This window comes from Eimeria necatrix, genomic scaffold (genome assembly GCF_000499385.1).
Source record: "Eimeria necatrix Houghton genomic scaffold, Enh_scaff259, whole genome shotgun sequence".
NCBI classification, from domain to species: Eukaryota; Apicomplexa; class Conoidasida; order Eucoccidiorida; family Eimeriidae; genus Eimeria; species Eimeria necatrix.
The window spans coordinates 27,067-45,809 of record NW_013653151.1 but is presented as its reverse complement, the minus strand read 5'-3'; the positions used below and the strand labels follow the sequence as shown (position 1 = coordinate 45,809).

The 18,743-nt window shown below is 55.5% G+C and overlaps 2 protein-coding genes across 2 annotated transcripts; both read left to right on the top strand.

Moving 5' to 3' along the window:
* ENH_00035520 (DNA polymerase I, putative) lies at positions 1-10,762 on the top strand (the record flags this gene model as incomplete). Its single annotated transcript, XM_013580409.1, has 10 exons — positions 1-157; positions 415-523; positions 1,544-1,671; positions 2,182-2,439; positions 2,763-7,279; positions 7,430-7,696; positions 8,042-8,163; positions 8,411-8,492; positions 8,976-9,481; positions 9,819-10,762. Coding segments are annotated over 10 exons (7,090 nt in total), but the record flags the coding sequence as incomplete, so codon positions are not given.
* A 3,085-nt stretch (positions 10,763-13,847) lies between these two features.
* ENH_00035510 (hypothetical protein, conserved) lies at positions 13,848-16,188 on the top strand (the record flags this gene model as incomplete). Its single annotated transcript, XM_013580408.1, has 2 exons — positions 13,848-14,081; positions 14,302-16,188. 2 exons carry the CDS (start codon positions 13,848-13,850, stop codon positions 16,186-16,188), a joined length of 2,121 nt encoding a protein of 706 aa, XP_013435862.1.
* Between the last annotated feature and the right edge of the window lie 2,555 nt (positions 16,189-18,743).

The window sequence follows — 18,743 nt, the reverse complement described above, 5'->3', positions numbered from 1 at the left end:
GGCCCGCATTTGCAAAGACGAGCAGCAGCAGCAGCAGCAGCAGCAGCAGCAGCAGCAGCAGCAGCAGCAACAGCAGCAGCAGCAGCAGCAGGTGGAGGACGCGTGCCCTGAATTCGAGGAAGTGGTTGTGGCCACTGTCGACAAGGACCTCCTTCAGGTACTGGCCCCTGCTGCTGCTGCTGCTGCTGCTGCTGCTGCTGCGCTGCAGCTGCTGCTGTTTTTGGCCTCGTTGCTGCGTCCTGCGAAGGGTTTCTTTCTGTCTCGCTAAATGTCTCCTCTGCAGCCTCCAGCCAGCCTGCTGCTGCTGCTGCTGCTGCTGCAGCAACAGCAGCAGGAGGCTCCCTGGCGCAGTGCTGCTGCTGCAGCGCCGCGTCTCCCTTGCTGCTGCTGCTGCTGCTGCTGCTGCTGCTGCAGCTGCTGCGCTACAACCAGCTGCCCCACAGCCGCTGCCCCCGCGTGCGGCTGCTGGCTCTTCACCGCCAGGGCCAAATGCTGGACAGCCAATTCGTCAGAGACGAATACGGTGGGCCAACGCGAGGGTTTAGGGTTTAGGGTTTAGGGTTTAGGGTTTAGGGTTTGGGGTTTAGGGTGGAGTTTAGGGTTTAGGGTTTGGAATGTTTGTGATTAGTGCATTTCTTTTAGCAGATCCACAGAGTTCTGTGCCTGTCTTTAGGGTTCAGGGTTTAGGGTTTAGCTTTTAGGGTTTGGGATTTAGGGTTTAGGGTTTAGGGTTCAGGGTTTAGGGTTTAGGGTTTCTGGTTTTCTGTGCCTGGCCCAGCCAGGTGAAGCTGGCAGTGCATTTATGTATTTTTCATTTAATATCATTTTCCTTAATCTGAAGATCCATTTTCAAAGAAATTGTTTTGTTTTATTCGCACTTAAGGCTTGCTGCTGCTGTTGCTGCTGCTGCTGCTGCTGCTGCTGCTGCAAACTTTGAAAATTTCCATCCTAACAGCAGCAGCAGCAAGTATCCCCCTTCAGATGTGCTTGTATTTCTATTCCTGCATTTTAATCTTTGGACTTTAAGACTTCTAATCTTACTTTTATTGTTTAATTAATTTATTTAATCTTTTTTATTTCTTTAATTTTATTTGTAAATTTCTTTTAAATGTTTTTATTTCCCTCTGGCTGCTGCGCATTGCTGCTGCGTTGAGGTGTATAGACACCCGGGGGGCCCGCGGCCTGTGCATGCAGCAGCTGTTCTTTTTATTTTTATTTTTTGAAATTAAATTAAATGCATTTTAAAGTCCAATTGAGATCCATTTGCTTCTATCGGTGCAGCAGAGAAAAGTACAAAAGACAAAAATCTAGCAGCAGCAGCACATTTGCATGCGCTCCAACTGCTGCTGCTGCTGCTGCGTCTGCTGCTGCTGCTGCCTCTGCCTCTGCTGCCCTGTGCTCCTGCTGCTGCTGCTGCTGCTCCCTCTGCTGCTACCGCCTCTGCTGCTGCTGCTGCCTCGCTGCTGCTGCTGCTGCTCCCTCTGCTGCTACCGCCTCTGCTGCTGCTGCTGCCTCGCTGCTGCTGCTGCTGCTGCTGCTGCAGGGGTGGAGCCGCACCAGCTGCTGGACTTCTTTGCGTTGGTTGGGGATCGAGCAGATGGGATCGTGGGGTGTCCTGGGATCGGATCCGCAGCAGCGCGGAAGCTGCTGCAGGCTGTGGAGGGTCTGGAAGTGGGTTTAAAAGTATTTCTTTTTTTATTTTTGCTTTTTGTTTTTTTTTCCATCTTTTTTTCTTCCCCAAAAATGGGTTTAAAAGTATTTCTTTTTCATTTTTGCTTTCTGTTTTTTTTTCCATCTTTTTTTCTTCCCCAAAAAGACCCTTTGACCAGCCTCGCTCTCCGGTGTCTGTACACCTCAGACAGCCTCTTTTCCCCCACTCTCCCCCCAGTCTCTTTCTCCGTCTGTCTCTTCCTTTTCTCTTTTCCTTGCATGCATGCATGCATGCATGCATGCATGCATGCAAGGAAAAAAGAATGCATGCATGCATGCAAGGAAGCCTGCGTTTCTGCCTGCATGCATGCATGCATATGGGGCAGTCTGTCTGCCTGCCTGCCTGCCTGCCTGCAAGCATGCATGCATTAGGGGCTGCATGCAAGCTTGCATGCATACACGCATGCATGCATGCATGCATGCATGCATGCATGCATGCGTGTGGGGCTTTTTGCATGCGTGTTCGGCCAGGGCTTTGAGTCTCGGGGCTGCAGCGCGGCGGGGGTGTTGGGGCGTCGGCAAGCAGCAGCAGTGAAGGCCTTTGTGCCGCAGTGGAAGCAAAATCGGCAGCTGGTGGCTCTCGATGCTCAAGTTGCTGCTGCTCGCTGCTGCAGCCTCCAGGCCTTCCAGCTTTCCCGAGCAGGCCAGCAGCAGCAGCAGCAGCAGCAGCAGCAGCACACACTTCCCAGCTGCTTCGCCCAGTTCGGGGTCCACAAACCCGCTGCACAAGTGAGCTCCGCTGCTGCTGCGCTGCTGCTGCGCCGCTGCTGCTGCTGCGCTGCTGCTGCTGCTGCGGCGGGTGGTGCGGCTGCTGCTGGGGGTGATGCTGGGGCTGCTGCTGCTGCTGCGGGAAGGCGCGGAGGCCGAAGTTGCAGTAGTAGGATGCAGTCTGCATGCGGGGATTGGAGCAGCAACTGCAGCAGCAGCTGCAGCAGCAGCAGCAGCAGCAAGTTGGACGCTGGAGGGAGAGCAGAGGCAGCTCTTGTTGCAGATGCTCCTGCTGTGCTGCTGCTGCTGCGCTGCGCCTTTTGTGTCTTTAGTTTCTGCTGCAGTGGGCAGAAGCAGACGAAGAGGCAGCAGTGTACACAGAGAAAGCCCCAACAGCAGCAAAAGCGACCCTTCATCCTCCTGCTGCAGCAGCAACTGCAGCAACTGCAGCAGCAACTGCAGCAGCAAATGCAGCAACAACTACAGCAACAACTGCAGCAACGATAGCGGATAAGGAAGAAGTTGGCGTGTCGCAAGAGTATGCGGCAAAAGCTGTTGCACGACCGCCCGCAGCAGTACCAGCAACAGCAGCAGCAGCAACAGCAGCAGCAGCAGCAACAGCAGCAGCAGCAGCAACAACAGAAGCAGCAACGAAACGCCGGGCAGCCGAGAAAACGCGAGCTGCCGACGCTCCGCCAACTAAAAGCAAGTCCAGAAGCAAGCGAGCAGCTGCTTCACAAGGGCTCCTGAGGGTTGAGGCTTCTGCTGCTGCTGCTGCTGCTGCTGCTGCTGCTGGGAAGGATGCCCCAAGAACAGCAGCAGCAAAGCAGGAAGCAGCAGCAGCGGCTACTTCGGCGAAGGCAAGTACAGCAGCAGGTCCAGACGATGTGTCTGTGGCTATTGCAGCGAGCAGCGCGTTAACAGCGGCAACATCAGCAGCAGCAGCAGCAGCAGCAACAGCAGCAGCAACAGCAGCAGCAGCAACAGCAGCAGCAGCAAAAGCACCAACAGCAGCAGCAGCCCCAGGCTGCGGCGCTGCTGTGCTGCAGCCATCCAAGGGTGTTGCACCTGTCTCTGGTTTGTCCAAGGGCTCTGACCCTCCCCAGAGTGCCTCACCTGCAGCAGCAGCAAAGGCAACAGCAGCAGCAGCAGCAGCAGCTGCTGCTGCAGAAGGTGCTGCTGCAGCAGGTGCGAAGACCGATCGAGAGGTAGCAACGACGCCAGATCTCCGCAAAGCACCTCCTGCGCCGCCATCCGCAGCAGCAGCAGCAGCAGCAGCAACAGCAGCAGCAGCAGCAGGAGCAACAGCAGCAGCAGCAGCAGCAGCTCGGCAAGTTTCTGAGTTGGGAAAAAGCACTCAAAACGTGCAGTGGGCCCTCTGGAACTCTGTGGGGGCCCTGTGGCCAGCCTGGCTGGGGGGCCCCCTGCTGCAGGGGGCCCTGGGGGCCCCCCTGCACTTCTCGAAGCTGCACGATAAATCGTGCACTGCAGCAGGAACACCAGTGGTCTTTTCGAGGTGCTTCCACTCTTTGTCGCAGCGCCGTCTGCTGCTGCTTGGCGCGCAGGCCGCAGCAGCAGCCCCTGCTGCAGCAGCAGCCCATGCTGCTGCTGCTGCTGCTGCACCAGCCGGTGTTGCTGCCTCTATGGCTCCTTCTGAGGCCTCAGACGCCCCACTGGCTGCAGCGAGCAGCAGCAGCAGCAACCAGAGCAGCGGCAGCAGCAACAGGAGCAGCAACAGCAGCGACGGCAGCGATGGCAGCAGTGACGACACCAACAGCAGCAGCGGCAGCAGCAACAGCAGCTGCTGCAGCAACAGCAACAAGCACAGCAGCTACCCCTGCGGCAGCTCCGGCAGCAGCACGTGGAATCCCAGGGTCAACAGCAGCAGCGCGAACGCCGCCGCAACCTCAAGCAGCAGCAGCAGCAGCAGCAGCAGCAGCAGCAGCAGCAGCAGCGCTCTTCCTGCTGCAGAGGGCACTCGACAGCAGCAGCTCGTTGGGGGGCCTTCTGTGGAGACTCCAAGAGAAACAAATGGAGCCACCAAAGCCGCAGCAGCAGGAAGTGTCTCTGAGTGTGGGGCCCCACACTTGGGGGAAGATTGGGAGAGCCAAATGCTGCTGCTGCTCGAGCAGGAGAAGCAGCACGTGGCTTCGGTGCAGCAGCACATGCGGCAGCAGCAGCAGGCAACGGCCAGCGTGGAAGCGGCAGCAGCAGCAGCTGCTGCTGCTGCTGCACCAGCACTGCGCGCTGCAGCAATCCGCGCTGCTGCGCGCCCAGCAGCGCGACGTAAGGCTGCTGCGACCCATGGCGACAGTGCAGCCGCAGCAACTGCTGCTGCTGCTGCTGCTGCTGCTGCTCAAGCTGCTGCTGCTGCTGCTGGTATTCCTTGCGCTGGCGGTGGCGTAACAGCAGCAGCTTCGGATACTGCAGCGAAGCTGGACGCCTTTGATGAAGTTGCAGCAGGTACTGCAGCAGGTTCTGCAGCAGGTACTGCAGCAGGTACTGCAGCAGGTACTGCAGCAGGAACTGCAGCAGGAAGTGCTGCAGCAGCAGCCTCGGCTGCTGCTGCAGCAGCGCTGCCGCTGCTGCCCCCCATCGAATGCAGAAGCGTCTCTGCAGCTGCCACGCCACTGCAGCAAGCAGCAGCCTTCCGCAGCACGCTGCGTTTGTGTCTCCGTTATCTTGCGGTGCTGCAGCACGTGAAGAGACCCACGGGCAAGTGCAGCAGCGCTGCAGCAGCAGCAGCAGCAGCAGCAGCAGCAGCGGAAGAGTGCCCCCGTCAGCTGCCTGAGCGGATCCCGGTGGACCCGCTTGGGATGTGTCTTTCGCTACTTGACGAAAGCACAGGCACGCCCAGCAGCTGCAGCAGCGCAGCAAACCGCAGCAGCAGCAGCAGCAGCAGCAGCAGCAGCAGCAGCAGCAGCAGCAGCTACCGCGGTGGGTCCCTCGTGCTGCCAGTGGCTGTGGCCTGGCTAACTAACAGCCCTTCCGGCGCCCATTCCCCAGCTTGCGCTTTGCTGCCTCTCCACCTGACTTTCAGCCTGCGCCTGCCCCCCGGCTTGCTGCAGCTCTTGTCCTGCCAGCAGCAGCAGCAGCAGCAGCAGCAGCAGCCGCAGCAGCAGCAGCAGCAGCAGCAGGAGCCGCAGCAGCAGCAGGAGCAGCAGGAGCAGCAAGAAGACATACTGCACTTTCACTTTGCTGTTCCGGAGCTGCAGCAGGACCCTGCTGCTTGCGAGCTGCTGCGCTGCTGCCTGCTGCTTGAGGGGCAGCTGGAGGAGTTTGCTGCTGCGTCGCGGGGTGTGTGGGGAGCTGCTGCTGCAGGTGTCTGTACACCCCAGCCCCAGGTCTTGTGGGCAGCACACGGCGCGAAGCAGCTGCTGCACTTGCTGCTGAACTTGGGGCTGCCGCTGCCGCCGCAGCAGCAGCTGCTGTGCACTTCGCTGCTGGCTTGGCTGCTGCGGGGGGCCAACTTGCGCAGTTCCGATTTGCTGCAGCACGCGGCGCTCTTCGAGCTGCTGCAGCCACGCCTGCAGCAGCAGCAGCAGCAGGCCCACGGCGACGCCGCTCCCGCTGCAGCAGCAGCAGCAGCAGCAGCAGCAGCAGGGGAGCAGTGCGACGCGGAAACTGCAGCCCGCGCTGACTCCCACAGTGAAGAGTCTCTTCTGCATCTCTTGGCGTCTCCTTACAGCTCCTTAATAATAGAACGCATGACGGAAGCTGCTGCTGCTGCTGCTGCAGCAGCAGCAAGTGCTGCTGCCTCCGGCGCTCCGCGCAAAAAGCGCCACACGCGGGGAGCAGCCGCCTCGTCTTCTGCTGCTGCTGCTGCGCCTCCAGCTGCTGCTGCTGCGGCTCCATCTTCTGCTGCTGCTGCTGCTGCTGCTCAGGCAGCAGCCGCTGAGCCGTCCCGCTGCCGCTCGACCCTTCAGCCACCCTGGCGCGTCTTTGCTGCTGCGCGGCGCTCGCTGCTGCCCCCAGAGCAGCAGCAGCTGCAGCAGGGACTCTTTGGGCAGTTTGGGTGGGGCATTTACTCAAAAGCTCCGCAGAAGAAGGCGCGGGGAACAGCTCCACAGGACGGCAGCAGCAGCAGCAACAGCAGCAGCAGCAGCAGCAGCAGCAGCAGCAGTCCTGAGTGCAAAATGGCTCCAGCAGCAGCGCAGCTGCAGCTCTCCTTCCAGCCGGTGGGTGTGCCGCAGGCAGCAGCCAGCAAAGAGGACTTAAGCGCAGTGGGTCTCGCGTGCGCAGAGCACAAGAAAGCTGAGGAGGAGGCCCTGCAGCAACCCAGCAGCAGCAGCAGCAGCAGCAGCAGCAGCAGCAGCAGCGGGCTGGTGCGGCTGCCTGCGCAGTTCAAACGCTGCTGCCCCCCACGCCTGCCAGAGGACTTGAGCAGCAGCGACGTGTTGGCGTTTTGCGAGTCTCGGGGTGCAGCGACACTGGTGGTGCTGGAGAAGCAGCAGCGGCTGCTGCAGCAGCAGCTGCAGCAGCAGCAGCAGCAGCAGCAGGCCGCGGAGGACACCGGGGCCCTCAGCCTCGCCTGGGGAGTCTGGGCCCAAATTGAAAGACCTTTAATTCCAGTTCTTGCTGCTCTTGAAAGAAGAGGACTTTGTCTTTCAACATCTTTGTTGGCCCGAGGCTGGCGGCAGCAGCGCGGGGCAGGGGCCTGCAGCACGGGGGCCCCCCCTGCTGCTGCTGCTGCTGCTGCTGCTGCTGCTGCTTGGGGCCCCACAGTGCATGCGCATGCGCCCGCTGCTTCCCCCGAAGACTTCGCCGACGCGCTGCAGCAGCAGCAGCAACTCGAGAAAAGAATTTGGAAGCTCATTGAGCAGCTAACTGGCCGCAGCAGCGTCAACATAAACTCCCCCAGGTGAGCTGCGCTGAGCCTCAGCAGCAGCAGCTTCTTTGCTGCTGCTTTTGCTGCTGCTGCTTTTGTCTCTTTGTGGCTGGGGCCCTCGTGGGGCCCCGGGGGCCCCACACCCCACATTGCTGCTTCTCTTTTGCTGCTTTTCTGCTGCAGTCAGCTGGCAGCAATTCTCTACGACGAGCTTCAGCTCTCTCCTGCTGCTGCTGCTGCAGCCTTTGAGGGCGACCCCAGCGACGAGGCGCTGAGCAGCCGCAACAGCAGCAGCAGCAGCAGCAGAAGCAGCAGCAGCAGCAGCAGCAGCAGCAGCAGCAGCAAGAGCAACAGCAGCGGCAGCCGCTCTACGGGGGCCGACGCGCTGCAGGGGCTGCTGCGGCAAATGCGATCCCAAGAAATGGGCCCCCGCGAACGCCAAGTGGCAGAGTCAGTCTCTTGCTGCTGCAGCCTTTGCTGCTGCAGCCTTTGCTGCTGCAGCCTTTGCTGCTGCAGCCTTTGCTGCTGCAGCCTTTGCTGCTGCAGCCGTTGCTGCTGCAGCCTTTGCTGCTGCAGCCTTTGCTGCTGCAGCCTTTGCTGCTGCAGCCTTTGCTGCCGCAGCCACTGCTGCTGCAGCCTTTGCTGCTGCAGCCTTTGCTGCTGCAGCCTTTGCTGCTGCAGCCACTGCTGCTGCCCCCTTGCTGCTGAGGTCCCTGGGCTCAGGCGAGCCGGGTGTCTCTGGCTGCTGCAGCAAAATGTCTCGCTGGTTTGCTTTTTTGTTTTTTGCTGCTGCAGATTGCTTTCTTCTCTTTTGGAATATAGAGCGAGCCACAAGTTCTTCAGCACTTACTTTGCTTCACTGCCTGCCTACATTTTCCCTCCCACCCGCCGCATTCACGTCTCGCTGCTGCAGACAGGTGCTGCTGCGCTGCTGCAGCTAGCTGCTGCTGCTGCTGCCAGCTGCTGCTGCTGCTGCCTGCGGCCTGGGGGCCCCTCAGCCCGCCTGGGGCTTGCGCCTTGCGCAGCGCCCCCGCTGCTGCATGCGCGGCCTCACGTGCCGCGGGCGGGCTTTTGCTGCAGCAGCTGCAGCACATTTTGCTGCAGCACTTTTCGCTGCAGCACGGTTTGCTGCAGCTGGCTTTGCTGCAGCTTTGTGTGCTGCAGGAGCTGCCACGGGCCGCCTCGCATGCAGAAATCCCAATTTGCAAAATATTCCAAACCACCAGGAGGAGTGGCGGTGGATCCGGTGAGTCTCAGTAAGGGTTGCTGCTGCAGCAGCCATTAGTTGCTGCAGCAATCACTAGCTGCTGCAGCAGCCATTAGCTGCTGCAGCAACCATCAGCTGCTGCAGCAGCCATTTGTTGCTGCAGCAGCCTACGCAGACACAGGCAGGGTTTGTTCTTTGGGAGGGGGAGCTGAGTATACAAAGCCGCAGCACACGCAGCTGCAGCACACGCAGCTGCAGCACACGCAGCTGCAGCACTTAAAGCTCCAGCACAAAGAGCTGCAGCAGCAGCTGCAGCAGCAGCAACTAAAGCTGCAGCATAGTTTGGGGCAGGAGCGGAGGGTCTTTTTTGTGTGTCTGTGGCTGCTGCGCGGGTCCTTCGAATTCCATTTTTCTTTAATTTTAATGTTTTTGTGTCTAAAGCTTTTCTTCTTTTGTAATTTATTTTAAAAATTTGTTTATTTGCCAAACTTTTGCCAAACTTTTGCCAAACTTTTGCTGCAGAAGGGCCTTTGTGCCAGCCCCAGTGAGCCCCTGCAAGACTGACTGGGCGGGCGGCTGCGGAGATGCGCTGAGTGCTTCCTTCAGCAGCGCAGCAGCTGCTGCGGCTCCCTCTGCAGCAAAAGCTCTGCCAGCAGCAGCAGCAGCAGCAGAACAAGCAGCAGCGCTGCTGCCAGCACCAGCAGCTGCAGCAGCAGCAGCTGCAGCAGCAGGAGTTCGTGGCTCTCCTTGGCGCTTTTTGTCAGTGGACTACTCGCAAATGGAGCTGCACATTTTGGCATTCCTTTCAAATGACCCGCAGCTGCTGGCGGACCTGCGGGGGGGGAAGGCGGGGGGCCCCGGGGGCCCCCCTGGGGGCCCCCCAGGGGGGCCCCCTGGGGGCCCCCCAGGGGGCCCCCCTGGGGGGCAGAAGCTGGACTGCTTCCAGCTGGCGGCCTCGCGGCTGTTTGGCTGCGCCCCTGAGGAAGTTACTAGGGAGCGCCGCAGCGCGGCCAAGACAGTCACTTACGGTGAGCTCCAGCTGCAGCAAACAGCAGCAGCAGCAGCAGCAGCAGCAGCAGCAGCAGCAGCAGCAGGAGGGTTCCCCTTAAGTCCTCTCGCCGCTGCTCCCTTTTCAGTCGGATCGTGCTGCTGCTGCTGCTGCTGCTGATGCTACCGCTGCTGCTGCTAAGGCTGCTGCTGGTGCTGCGTTGCTGCTGCGGGTCCCGCGCGAGGCGCTGTGCTGCTGCTGCGTGGCAGCAGCAGCGAGTTTCTTTGCTGCTTCGAAGTCCGGTCGTGGCAGTGAAGTGTCGAGTTGGTGAAAAAAAGCAAAGTTGGCGCATGCAAGTGGCAGCTTTTTGCGCGCAGGCATTCTCTACGGACAAACGGAAAAAGGACTTTCTCGCCAGCTGCAGCTGCCGCTGAAAGACGCGCGGCAGCTAATAAGCTGCTTCTTCAGTGCCTACCGGGGTGTACAGACACTGATGCGCACGCACACGCAGTTCGCCGAAAACACCGGAACTATTGAAACTTTAGTTGGCCGCAGCAGGTTGCTGCAGGGGGCCGACGAGCTGGCGGCACAGCTGAGTCTTTGCCCGCAGCTGGCGGCGCTGCTGCAGCGCGTGGGCGCAGCAAAACGCCCAGCCAGCTCCCCCAGCAGCAGCAGCAGCAGCAGCAGCAGCAGCAGCGGGGCTGCCAAGAGCCGCTGCAGGAGGCAGGCCATGAACAGCCCCATCCAGGGCCTCGCCGCAGACATCATGAAGTTCGTCACTGCCAGGGTGGAGCAGCTGCTGCAGCAGCAGCAGCAGCGCGCCCTCGCGAGCCCAGGCAGCGCGCATGCACTGGCGGCAGCTGCAGCAGCAGGGCCCCGCGGGCTTTGGGGGGCCCCCCACGAAGTGCTGCGGAGGCCCCTGAGAGCCCAAGTGGTGCTGCAGATCCACGACGAGCTGCTGCTGGAAGTGCACGAAGAAGACGTGCAGCTCGTGCTGCAGCTGCTGCTGCCGCTCATGCAGCGCGCCTGGGGGCTGCTGCTGGTCGAAACTGACTGCCTGGATCGCTACGCTGCCCTTTGCCGCGTGCAGAAGTTCCTCAGTGACCCCCACGGCGAGGAAAGCGCTGGGGAGGCGGCCCTGCGCCGCTGGGCGCTGGAGATAGCGGGCAGCAGCAGCAGCAGCAGCAGCAGCAACGGCAGCAGCAGCTGCCCGCAGCAAAACTGGTTCGAACTCCCGGCCACCTACGAGTGGCTGCGCCCGCTGCTGCAGCGGAAGCTGCCGACCAGCGCCAAAGTCGGAAGTGACTGGGCTTGCTGCTGACGCCTCTGCCTCGTTTGCTGCAGCGGGCGACGCCGCTTTTGCTGCGCAGGCAGCTCCGCTAACCACGCCCCTTAGCTTCAAAGCTAAGTCGCGAAATGCTGACCAATCGATTGTCCCAATTGCTGCATGCATGCAACTCCGCCAGGCAGCGCAGCGCCACTAGTTGGCACTAAGAAACCCGCTGCTAGCCAAAACGCCTACCCATTGAGCTCACCTGACATGCATTTCTAGCCCAGCCCACTTTAGCAGGTAGTCAATGCCAATTGAGAAATTGGCGGAGTTTTCTTTTTAGTAGCAGTTTACCAGCCGCGTGTCTGGCAAGAAACGGCAAAACTCCGGCGCTGAAAAGTTGCACAAGTCCCAAGAGGGTCAGGCTGCAGCTGCAGCAGCCTGTAGCTCGCTGCTGCGCTGCTGCATCTGCTGGCTGCAGCTGCAGCAGCGCTCAGAAAGGTGCAGCGGCAAACTAAGTTCGAGAGCCAAACGAACTCACTGCAGCCTCCTGAAGCACAAGTCCCAACGACTCGTACTAAATCTGCAACGCAGCCAGTGGCTGTGCTTGGAAGACAGCCACGGCGGCGCCGTTGCAGCAGCAAGTTTCTTCTCCTCTCATGTGGATCTGAGGCGTTTAGCTGCAGGGCCCGAAAGTAAAAACCATTTGGGGCTTGTAAAGGACCCACTTATGGCCAAGAAGATGCTCACGGGGCGAAACGTTGGATCGGAAATGGAGCACTGGGACACAGATTTGAGCTCTCGACAAACGAGATAGTTCGCCAAGCCGATTCGTTCACATTGCAGCAGAATCTGTTTTGCCGAGCGGGCAGAAAGATCGTGCAAATAGTCTGCTGGGACAAATGGCTCTGCAAGTTTTTGAAACCGCTGTAGGCTCAGGGCTCTGGTGAAACAAGCAGAAACGAGCAGCGCAGCAGGAGAAGTTGCAGACGTACATTTGAAATTAGTGCCACATTTTGGATTTTAGGTACTATAGGCAATCTACCAGGATCTCGCATTCGCGGTTCTTGCTGGATTTGGTGGCATGTGATCCAGATAATAAGGAATTCATGTGCATGCAATTGAAACTCAAGATCTCTGGAACTCAGGGTTCAGGGAAAAATGACGGGGAAATAATTTTTTCTCAGCACGCCCATCATTCCACAGCTAGACGCAGCAGGAGCCACAGGTTTCAGGTGGAATTCATTTGGGATGAGAACTTTGTTGCTTCTTCTGAGAGCCACAGCTCTCAGTTGGCTTGTGCTTGAAATTGAAAGTTTCTTGCTTTCTCACGCCTTCTGTTCCATTTTAAAGCCACTTGAAAAACATGAATCAGGAAGCGGGTGGTCAAAGGTCTTCAACGGCGAAAATGAGGAACTCTGCATTTTGCTGTTCTCGATCTGCTGGGAGTTTCCACACATATGAGAAGCTGCAGGATTGTGGCAATCACGTGGGTGCTCTATCTGGCTCAAAAGAAGGCATTAGAAAGGTATGAAGTGCGTAAGCATATGCAGAAGAGCAGAAAGAAACTAGAAGGTAAGAACAGGGCCCTGCATGTGACCCACGTTGGCTCGGCCGATGCGAAATGAGTCAGCTGTGTTCATTTCTTTTGGGCGTTCACGTTGTGTCTTAGGTGTAGTAGATTCAGAGTAAGCTTTTACGGGGATAAACTGCACGTTTCACTGGCCCTGCTGGCAACATCTTGAACTGAGGAAGCCTTTGCCCATGCTACGCTCATTCGAGGCGTTGAAACACGCAATTGACCTTCAAATCAACTGTGGCAATACTTCGCCACCAAAATGTTCTGGAAAAAGATGCTTTTGTGGCTTATTAGCCTAGGAAAGCCGGCCTGGAGAAGGCAAGAGGGGAGTAGCTGCTGCTGTCTACGTCTGTGCTCCAAAGCTATGAGACATCTAAACAAACTGCCTGCACACATCAAAGGGAAAGCTGAAAAGCAATTAGGTGTCGGTTAAAAGGGTGCCTGGGCTTTCATTCAGCTCTAAAGAAAGGTGAATCTCAGCGAAAAAGCGAACTGTTCGGCATTAGGGCAGGTCAGAACGCAGCTTCACGGCACTTCGGAAGCTGCAGCCTAGCTGTCCTAACTAAGGTTCTGCTGGTAGTTCATGTTGCTTCTATTTGATTGCCGGGATTTGCTGGCAGAGGCTGTTACGAGGCTGGCTCTAGGCAGGAGTGCAGGTTATGGTGGTGTGAGGGTGCCTGTTTCCCGGCAGTGTTGCATCCTTGCATCTCGAGCATCCGATTGTAACATTCTTGCCGTTCCAAGGGGCATAAAAGGTGCCTCAAATGCTCGCAAGGCAATTATTAACCCAAAAGCCGAGTCCACTTGACCAATAAGGAAGCTTTAATCCGTTGGGCAGCAGTTCCGCGTGGCTGGCGTCGGTGTCACTTGGGGGCACGGTTTCAAGGCCAAGCTGACAGAAGTTAAATGAACAGCGAAAGTAGCGTCATTCTGAGGAGCCTTTATTATTATATTGTAATATTACAATATAGTAAAGGCTCATTCCACGCAAAATTCGGGCATAATAATGCTTTACTTTGCGGGAAGTTTTCCAACGGGTACGTGACCAAAGCCGACAGCTGTCAGAGCTTGCCCCGCGGACCAGCAACTGGAGGCCTCAGCTCTACGCTACGAAGAGTCATCATTAATACATCTGAACTGAATCTTCAATAAGATATATTGAACTATCACATCTTTTTGACTTGTGTGAGCTTTATTTTAAGGGTTTTGCGTCCGTGAGATTCGCTTTTTCGCTTGATCATTGCGTGGGCAATCGCGTGCCCAGCAGATGTCCAGTGGTTGTTTGCTCCCTGCCTTCGCGTAGAAAATTGCCGAATTCCAGGGTCCCCAAATGCTTCTTATTCTTACTTTTTCTTACAGCAGGACCCATTCAGGTCTGCTGCAGCCGGAATTCCGCATCGAGATAGCCTCGAAAGAACTGGTACCGCTGAGGTTAGCGTGCGAATCGACGATCCGTTCTGTCTGAACCCTTCTTAAGAGAGTGTTCCAGCAAACAAGTCATCCGGCTTGTTAGATTTTTCTTTGAAGTTGTAAAGAAGTGATTGAGTGGCCGGTATTATGGAGGGCAATTCCGTCACAGCTACAAATGTGTCTCTTGAGGCGATAATAAATCCAATCCCTGATCGGGAGCCTTGCAAGAAGGAAAACGACAAGGAAATAGATGCAGTCAAAGAAGCGACTGATTCATCTTCACTTATTGGCGCGATGGCTTCTACGCAGTGCGGCCCTGAACTCAGTGCTGCACTTAAGTGTTCCCCAGAAAGCGCAGTTCCAGTGTCAACTGAACGCCAGGTGACCTTCTGCACCCGTAGTCTTTCGCGAAACAATTTCTCTTCAGAGCATGTGTCATTCTTCTCGCTTGCCGTTAGTTTAAGTTTTTTGTCCATCCTTAGCAGCCTTGTCGTGGCGTCGCAGTTTGAAACATGTTCTTCCTTCATAGCTTACACATCTCTTTATGCTCGTCACTCTTATACTGAATTATTTTGCGATACGGAATTATTTTGCGTTTCAGTTGGAAAAAGAAGAACAAAAAAGTGTTGCACTCGAGGCTGTACTCACTACCCTACTTGCGAAAAAGAGCCGAAGATCCTCTCAACCAAGAATGCTAACAAGGTCATTGACGCTGAAGCCCGAAACTTCAACTCTACCGTCCGGATCTACAAGAAAGAGGCAGACACCCAATTGTGTACGCCCAGTCAAGCTCTCAAAGGGAGCTGCACCTGCCAAAAACAACCCAGGGGTTTCTAAAGGCAAGCCTCAAGAAAATAGCCCGCTGTCTACTGGAAGAAGCACGGTGTCAACGCAAAAGTGTAAGACAGAAGGAGGAGCAACTCCCAGGAAACAAGATCAAGGCACACTGTCAAGCGAAGTCCAGGGGAAGGTGTTGGAAGTTGTGAACAGGACACTTTCAACCATCGGTGAAAAACTTGATAGCCAGACAAGGCCCGGCAACAAGCGCCGTATTAAACGTACTACTCGCTATGAAGAATGGGTAGGTGGAGCGTCTCATTCAGTTAACGGGGCCAATGCCTCTCTGACTGATGTTTCCACCCAGCGACTGGGCCTGAAAGGGAAACGCAAATCCCACAGTGCCGCTGGGGGTGATGCCCCAAATGTCATGAAGCGAAGACGAGCAAACGCTAAGTCTTCATGCGACAAGAACGCAGCAAAGACCCCCAGAGGGACCTCCATAAGAGCTCCTCCGCGTGCAACCAAAAGGCCCGCTTTTTGGCTTGACTTGCCAGCGCTGGAAGCAGCTGTGGCAAGCGCTCCACCTCAACCACTTCAAAGCACTGAGAGAGCAATCGCGAGAGGAATGGCTGCTGCAGCAGCTTCCCTTGCGTCGCTTGCCCCAAGCACAACGGCGCAGGTAACAAAGTTGAGCAGCAAAGATCCAGGAGGGGCTCTTTTGCAAGCAGTCCTTATCACAGCCGTCGGAGACGTGAATGCCAAGTCAGAAGGAACGGAGGCGGAAATTCAGGAGGAATCTGCAAGCACACAAGCCAAATCTGGACAGTGTTCTGCTGGAGAGGAAGCGGACAAAGGAGAAGGACGCGTTCCTTCTCTTAGTATTAGACAGGGTGAAGCTGCTTCCTGCTTGAACAGTTCAGCTTCACTTACAGCAGACTGCCCAACAGTGGCTGCCGAGGTTGGGAAGGTTTCCCAAGGAAATGCAGAAGACGTAAATGCTGCAGCAGAGACAAACCTAAACCTGCTCCTGGACTTGGTACATGTACAGCCAGATATGGTGAGAAATTTTCTGCTTGAGCATGGAAGGATGCCATCCGAGCGCGCCCTGAAAACTCCACCGCAGAAAGCCAATAAGTCGAGGCCCCCGATTCAGAATCACCTAGCAGAACAACGCATACAGCAGTACATCCGCGAGAAACAATCGACACCGGTGCGCAAAAATGCCGAAACCCGGAATACAACTCATAATTTTATTGAGGGAGCCGAGGCTAAGGCATTGCTAAAACAGCTCCAAATGTTACGGGATGAACTGGAACGACAGCAGCAAATACAACTGACGAAAATCCAGGAGAATTTCGAGGTCGAATTTAAAGCATCACTGATGAGGGAGCTGGCGGCAATGGCGGTCTTTAGCCAGACGACATCTGGAATGCTGTTCGGTGACGACATATCGAGTGCAACGACGTTAGATCAGCGGAAAGCAGAAGAGAACTTGCTCTTTGAGCAGTTTCAGCAATTAACTTTGATTGAGAATATGGAAATGCTGAAGACGCTTCGTTACCACCTTAGTATACGCCCAAGTCAACAAGAACAGCCAAACGTCTTCCCAGCGGTGCGGTCTTCATTCGTTGCATCGCGAAGCAGAAGTTCTCCGGAGGGGAGGCGGGTTAACAAGAAGGTCAGATTCGCTCCTTGTTCTTACAGGTAGTATTGGGCGGCTGTAGGGTCTCCGCAACTTGGCGAACGCGCTGCCAGGGGGAGCCAACAAGTGGCGATGCCGAAGGCCACCTGTTTATAATGTTTTACTAAGGAATATCGTAGAGTCGCGCGAAGTCAACACTCTCGGTTTCCTTCCGGTGCACTCAGTAGATATCATATGTCTAGGGGCCAATTTCCTCTTGAAGCGGAAGAAGAACAGAAAATGCTCACCGGTTGTCACTGCACAGCAGTCATCATTCTGGTTCATCCTGCATTTTGCCAGAGGATAGATCCTATAGCATCCTCGTTGCAGCAGAGGTGCCTCTGACCATCTGCAGCGACTTGCACACCAGGGTAATTCTTTCTTTAGTTGCAAGCCATATCTTGGCTACCATCAGACACAATGTGTGGAAATAACCCAAAATTCAACGCTAAATTTCTTTTGAGGCCAGAGCAACACAATATCAATCCCTTTGGTGCATCTGGCAGAAGGCACAGCTGAATTAAGTCGCACACAGTGCAGTTGTACTCAGAGCAGGTAGAATTTTAGCAAAACACGGAATGCCTGTATATCCAGCGCATGTCTCAGCATTTCAAAGATATGGGGAGGTGCACATGAGTACCATTTTGAGATAATGAAGTGAAGAGTACATTGCTCACTTTAGCAGACCCACTCGCAAGGACCGCTGGGAGTAGGCAACCCTACCAGTGGACCCTTTGCATGCCCAGGTTGTCTCGAAACGCACAGCACATATGGCTTCTGTTTGTCGATAGAAGGATAGCAAACAGCTATCAATGAGTGGCAAACTTCTCTCCAACTCGAAATGTTTTGCAGAGCACTACTATGAGCAACTTCTGCTTGACGCGTGAAAAAGTGCCATAAACTGCCTTTTAAGAGCCAACGATTCAACTGCTTTAGGCAACGGACACTTTTGTAGGAAACGAAGTAGGTTGCTCGCCATGTTGTTCTCGCTGGAGTGAACGCAACCCAGGACTGTCGGGCGCTAGTTCACTGTTGGCTGACTGCGTTTTCCCCCAATTCGACATCACGAAAAGAAGCGAGCTAAATGTATATCATCACTTACTGAGAAGTGTTTTGTTATGCATAAGAAAAGCTTTTGAGCTGCGCACCGGGAATCGAAAAGTTACTGGACACCTGTGGATCTGTGGTAAAGACGGAGCGCTAGCACAGTGCCGTCTGACCCATCATATCTCGCTCTATTACCTCTCAACAGTAGTGCTTTGATCGTTAGCAAGCTGACGTCAGATCTTGCACTGGATCTTCTCTGGACTAAGTGCATTTGTCACTCCACTGCCTGCGTAATGGTGTCCTCACACTTCCCTGAACATTATTTTTATTCGACTTATAGCTGCCCAGAGCACATAATTCCAACGGAGAGCCGTGTGTATTCCAGTTGTTCGATTTTGTGGCAACTTCAAGAGCTGCAAACGAGGCTCCTACATATTAAATCGAATGGCCATGGCTTGATCGTGTCAATGCAGAGTTGACTGCTAGGAACTTTCCGAAACACAACAAAAGCAGAATAAAGCGCGATGAATACTGCATCCGTCAATGATGAACAAGCGCTCGAAAGTGGTCCTGATGTCTAAAGCTACGCAGTGCTAGCTAAGAATGGATCACCAGGGCTTCTGGAACTACAGGTGTAGACCACGCTGCAACTGCATTCCCTTTCTTTCGAATCACTCAAGACAAGTAACTGTTACATAATCACATGTGTAGCTGTGCAGTCCACAGCAACGCCGTCAAGCACTAGAGAAAATTAGCAAGGACCCTTGAGAGCCAATGCTGTGCGAGTAAGCATTTAAACATCCCGGAAAACTCTCTAGAGTCCGGCTCTAATGATTGTCTCGGTCAACACTTTATAATGGGGACTTCCCAGTGCATATTTAATATCGTCTGGTGCACTGGTAAGGTGCTGTGAAGGAGTGAGCACATTGAAAGGCTACTCCTGAAGAAGCTTGAGGGCAGGCCAGGACACTAGAGGTAGATAACCTCAGCTCCCTTGTGTAGCTGCGCAATTTAGACTAGGAGTGACAAAGTTTGCTTCCTTTTTAGCACGTTTTTAGCACGATTGTTCTCGGATTACGAGCTTGCACCTCGTAAGCCGTGAGCAATCGTGCTAAAAGGGAAGCAAGCCATTCCCTCCAAAAGTTATCGGGGGCTTCGTCGTGATACGCCGACAAAGTGCGAAATTTAGAGGAGGCTTCAAAACGGTACTGCCAACGGACACACGAAGATTGGCTGAAGCATAGTGGCTGCGCTTGGGCTGCCGAATATCTGGGACAACCGCTCCTTAGACATCAAAATAAAACACGCATTCTCTCTAAATAAGCTCGGTTGCAAAGTCACCCTGGTTAACAGTTACAGCACTACGATGAGCGTTTTGTAACTTGGCGAAACCAATGGCTCAAGAATTTATGTTGGGATGCATTAGATGGGTAAAATTCTAGGCATAGTGTCCAGCAATTGTTTCCGTACAACTAAATGCAGCTTTGCTCGCTATGGACAGAGCGTAGCACCAGTTATCCAAACAGGAAGCTGCG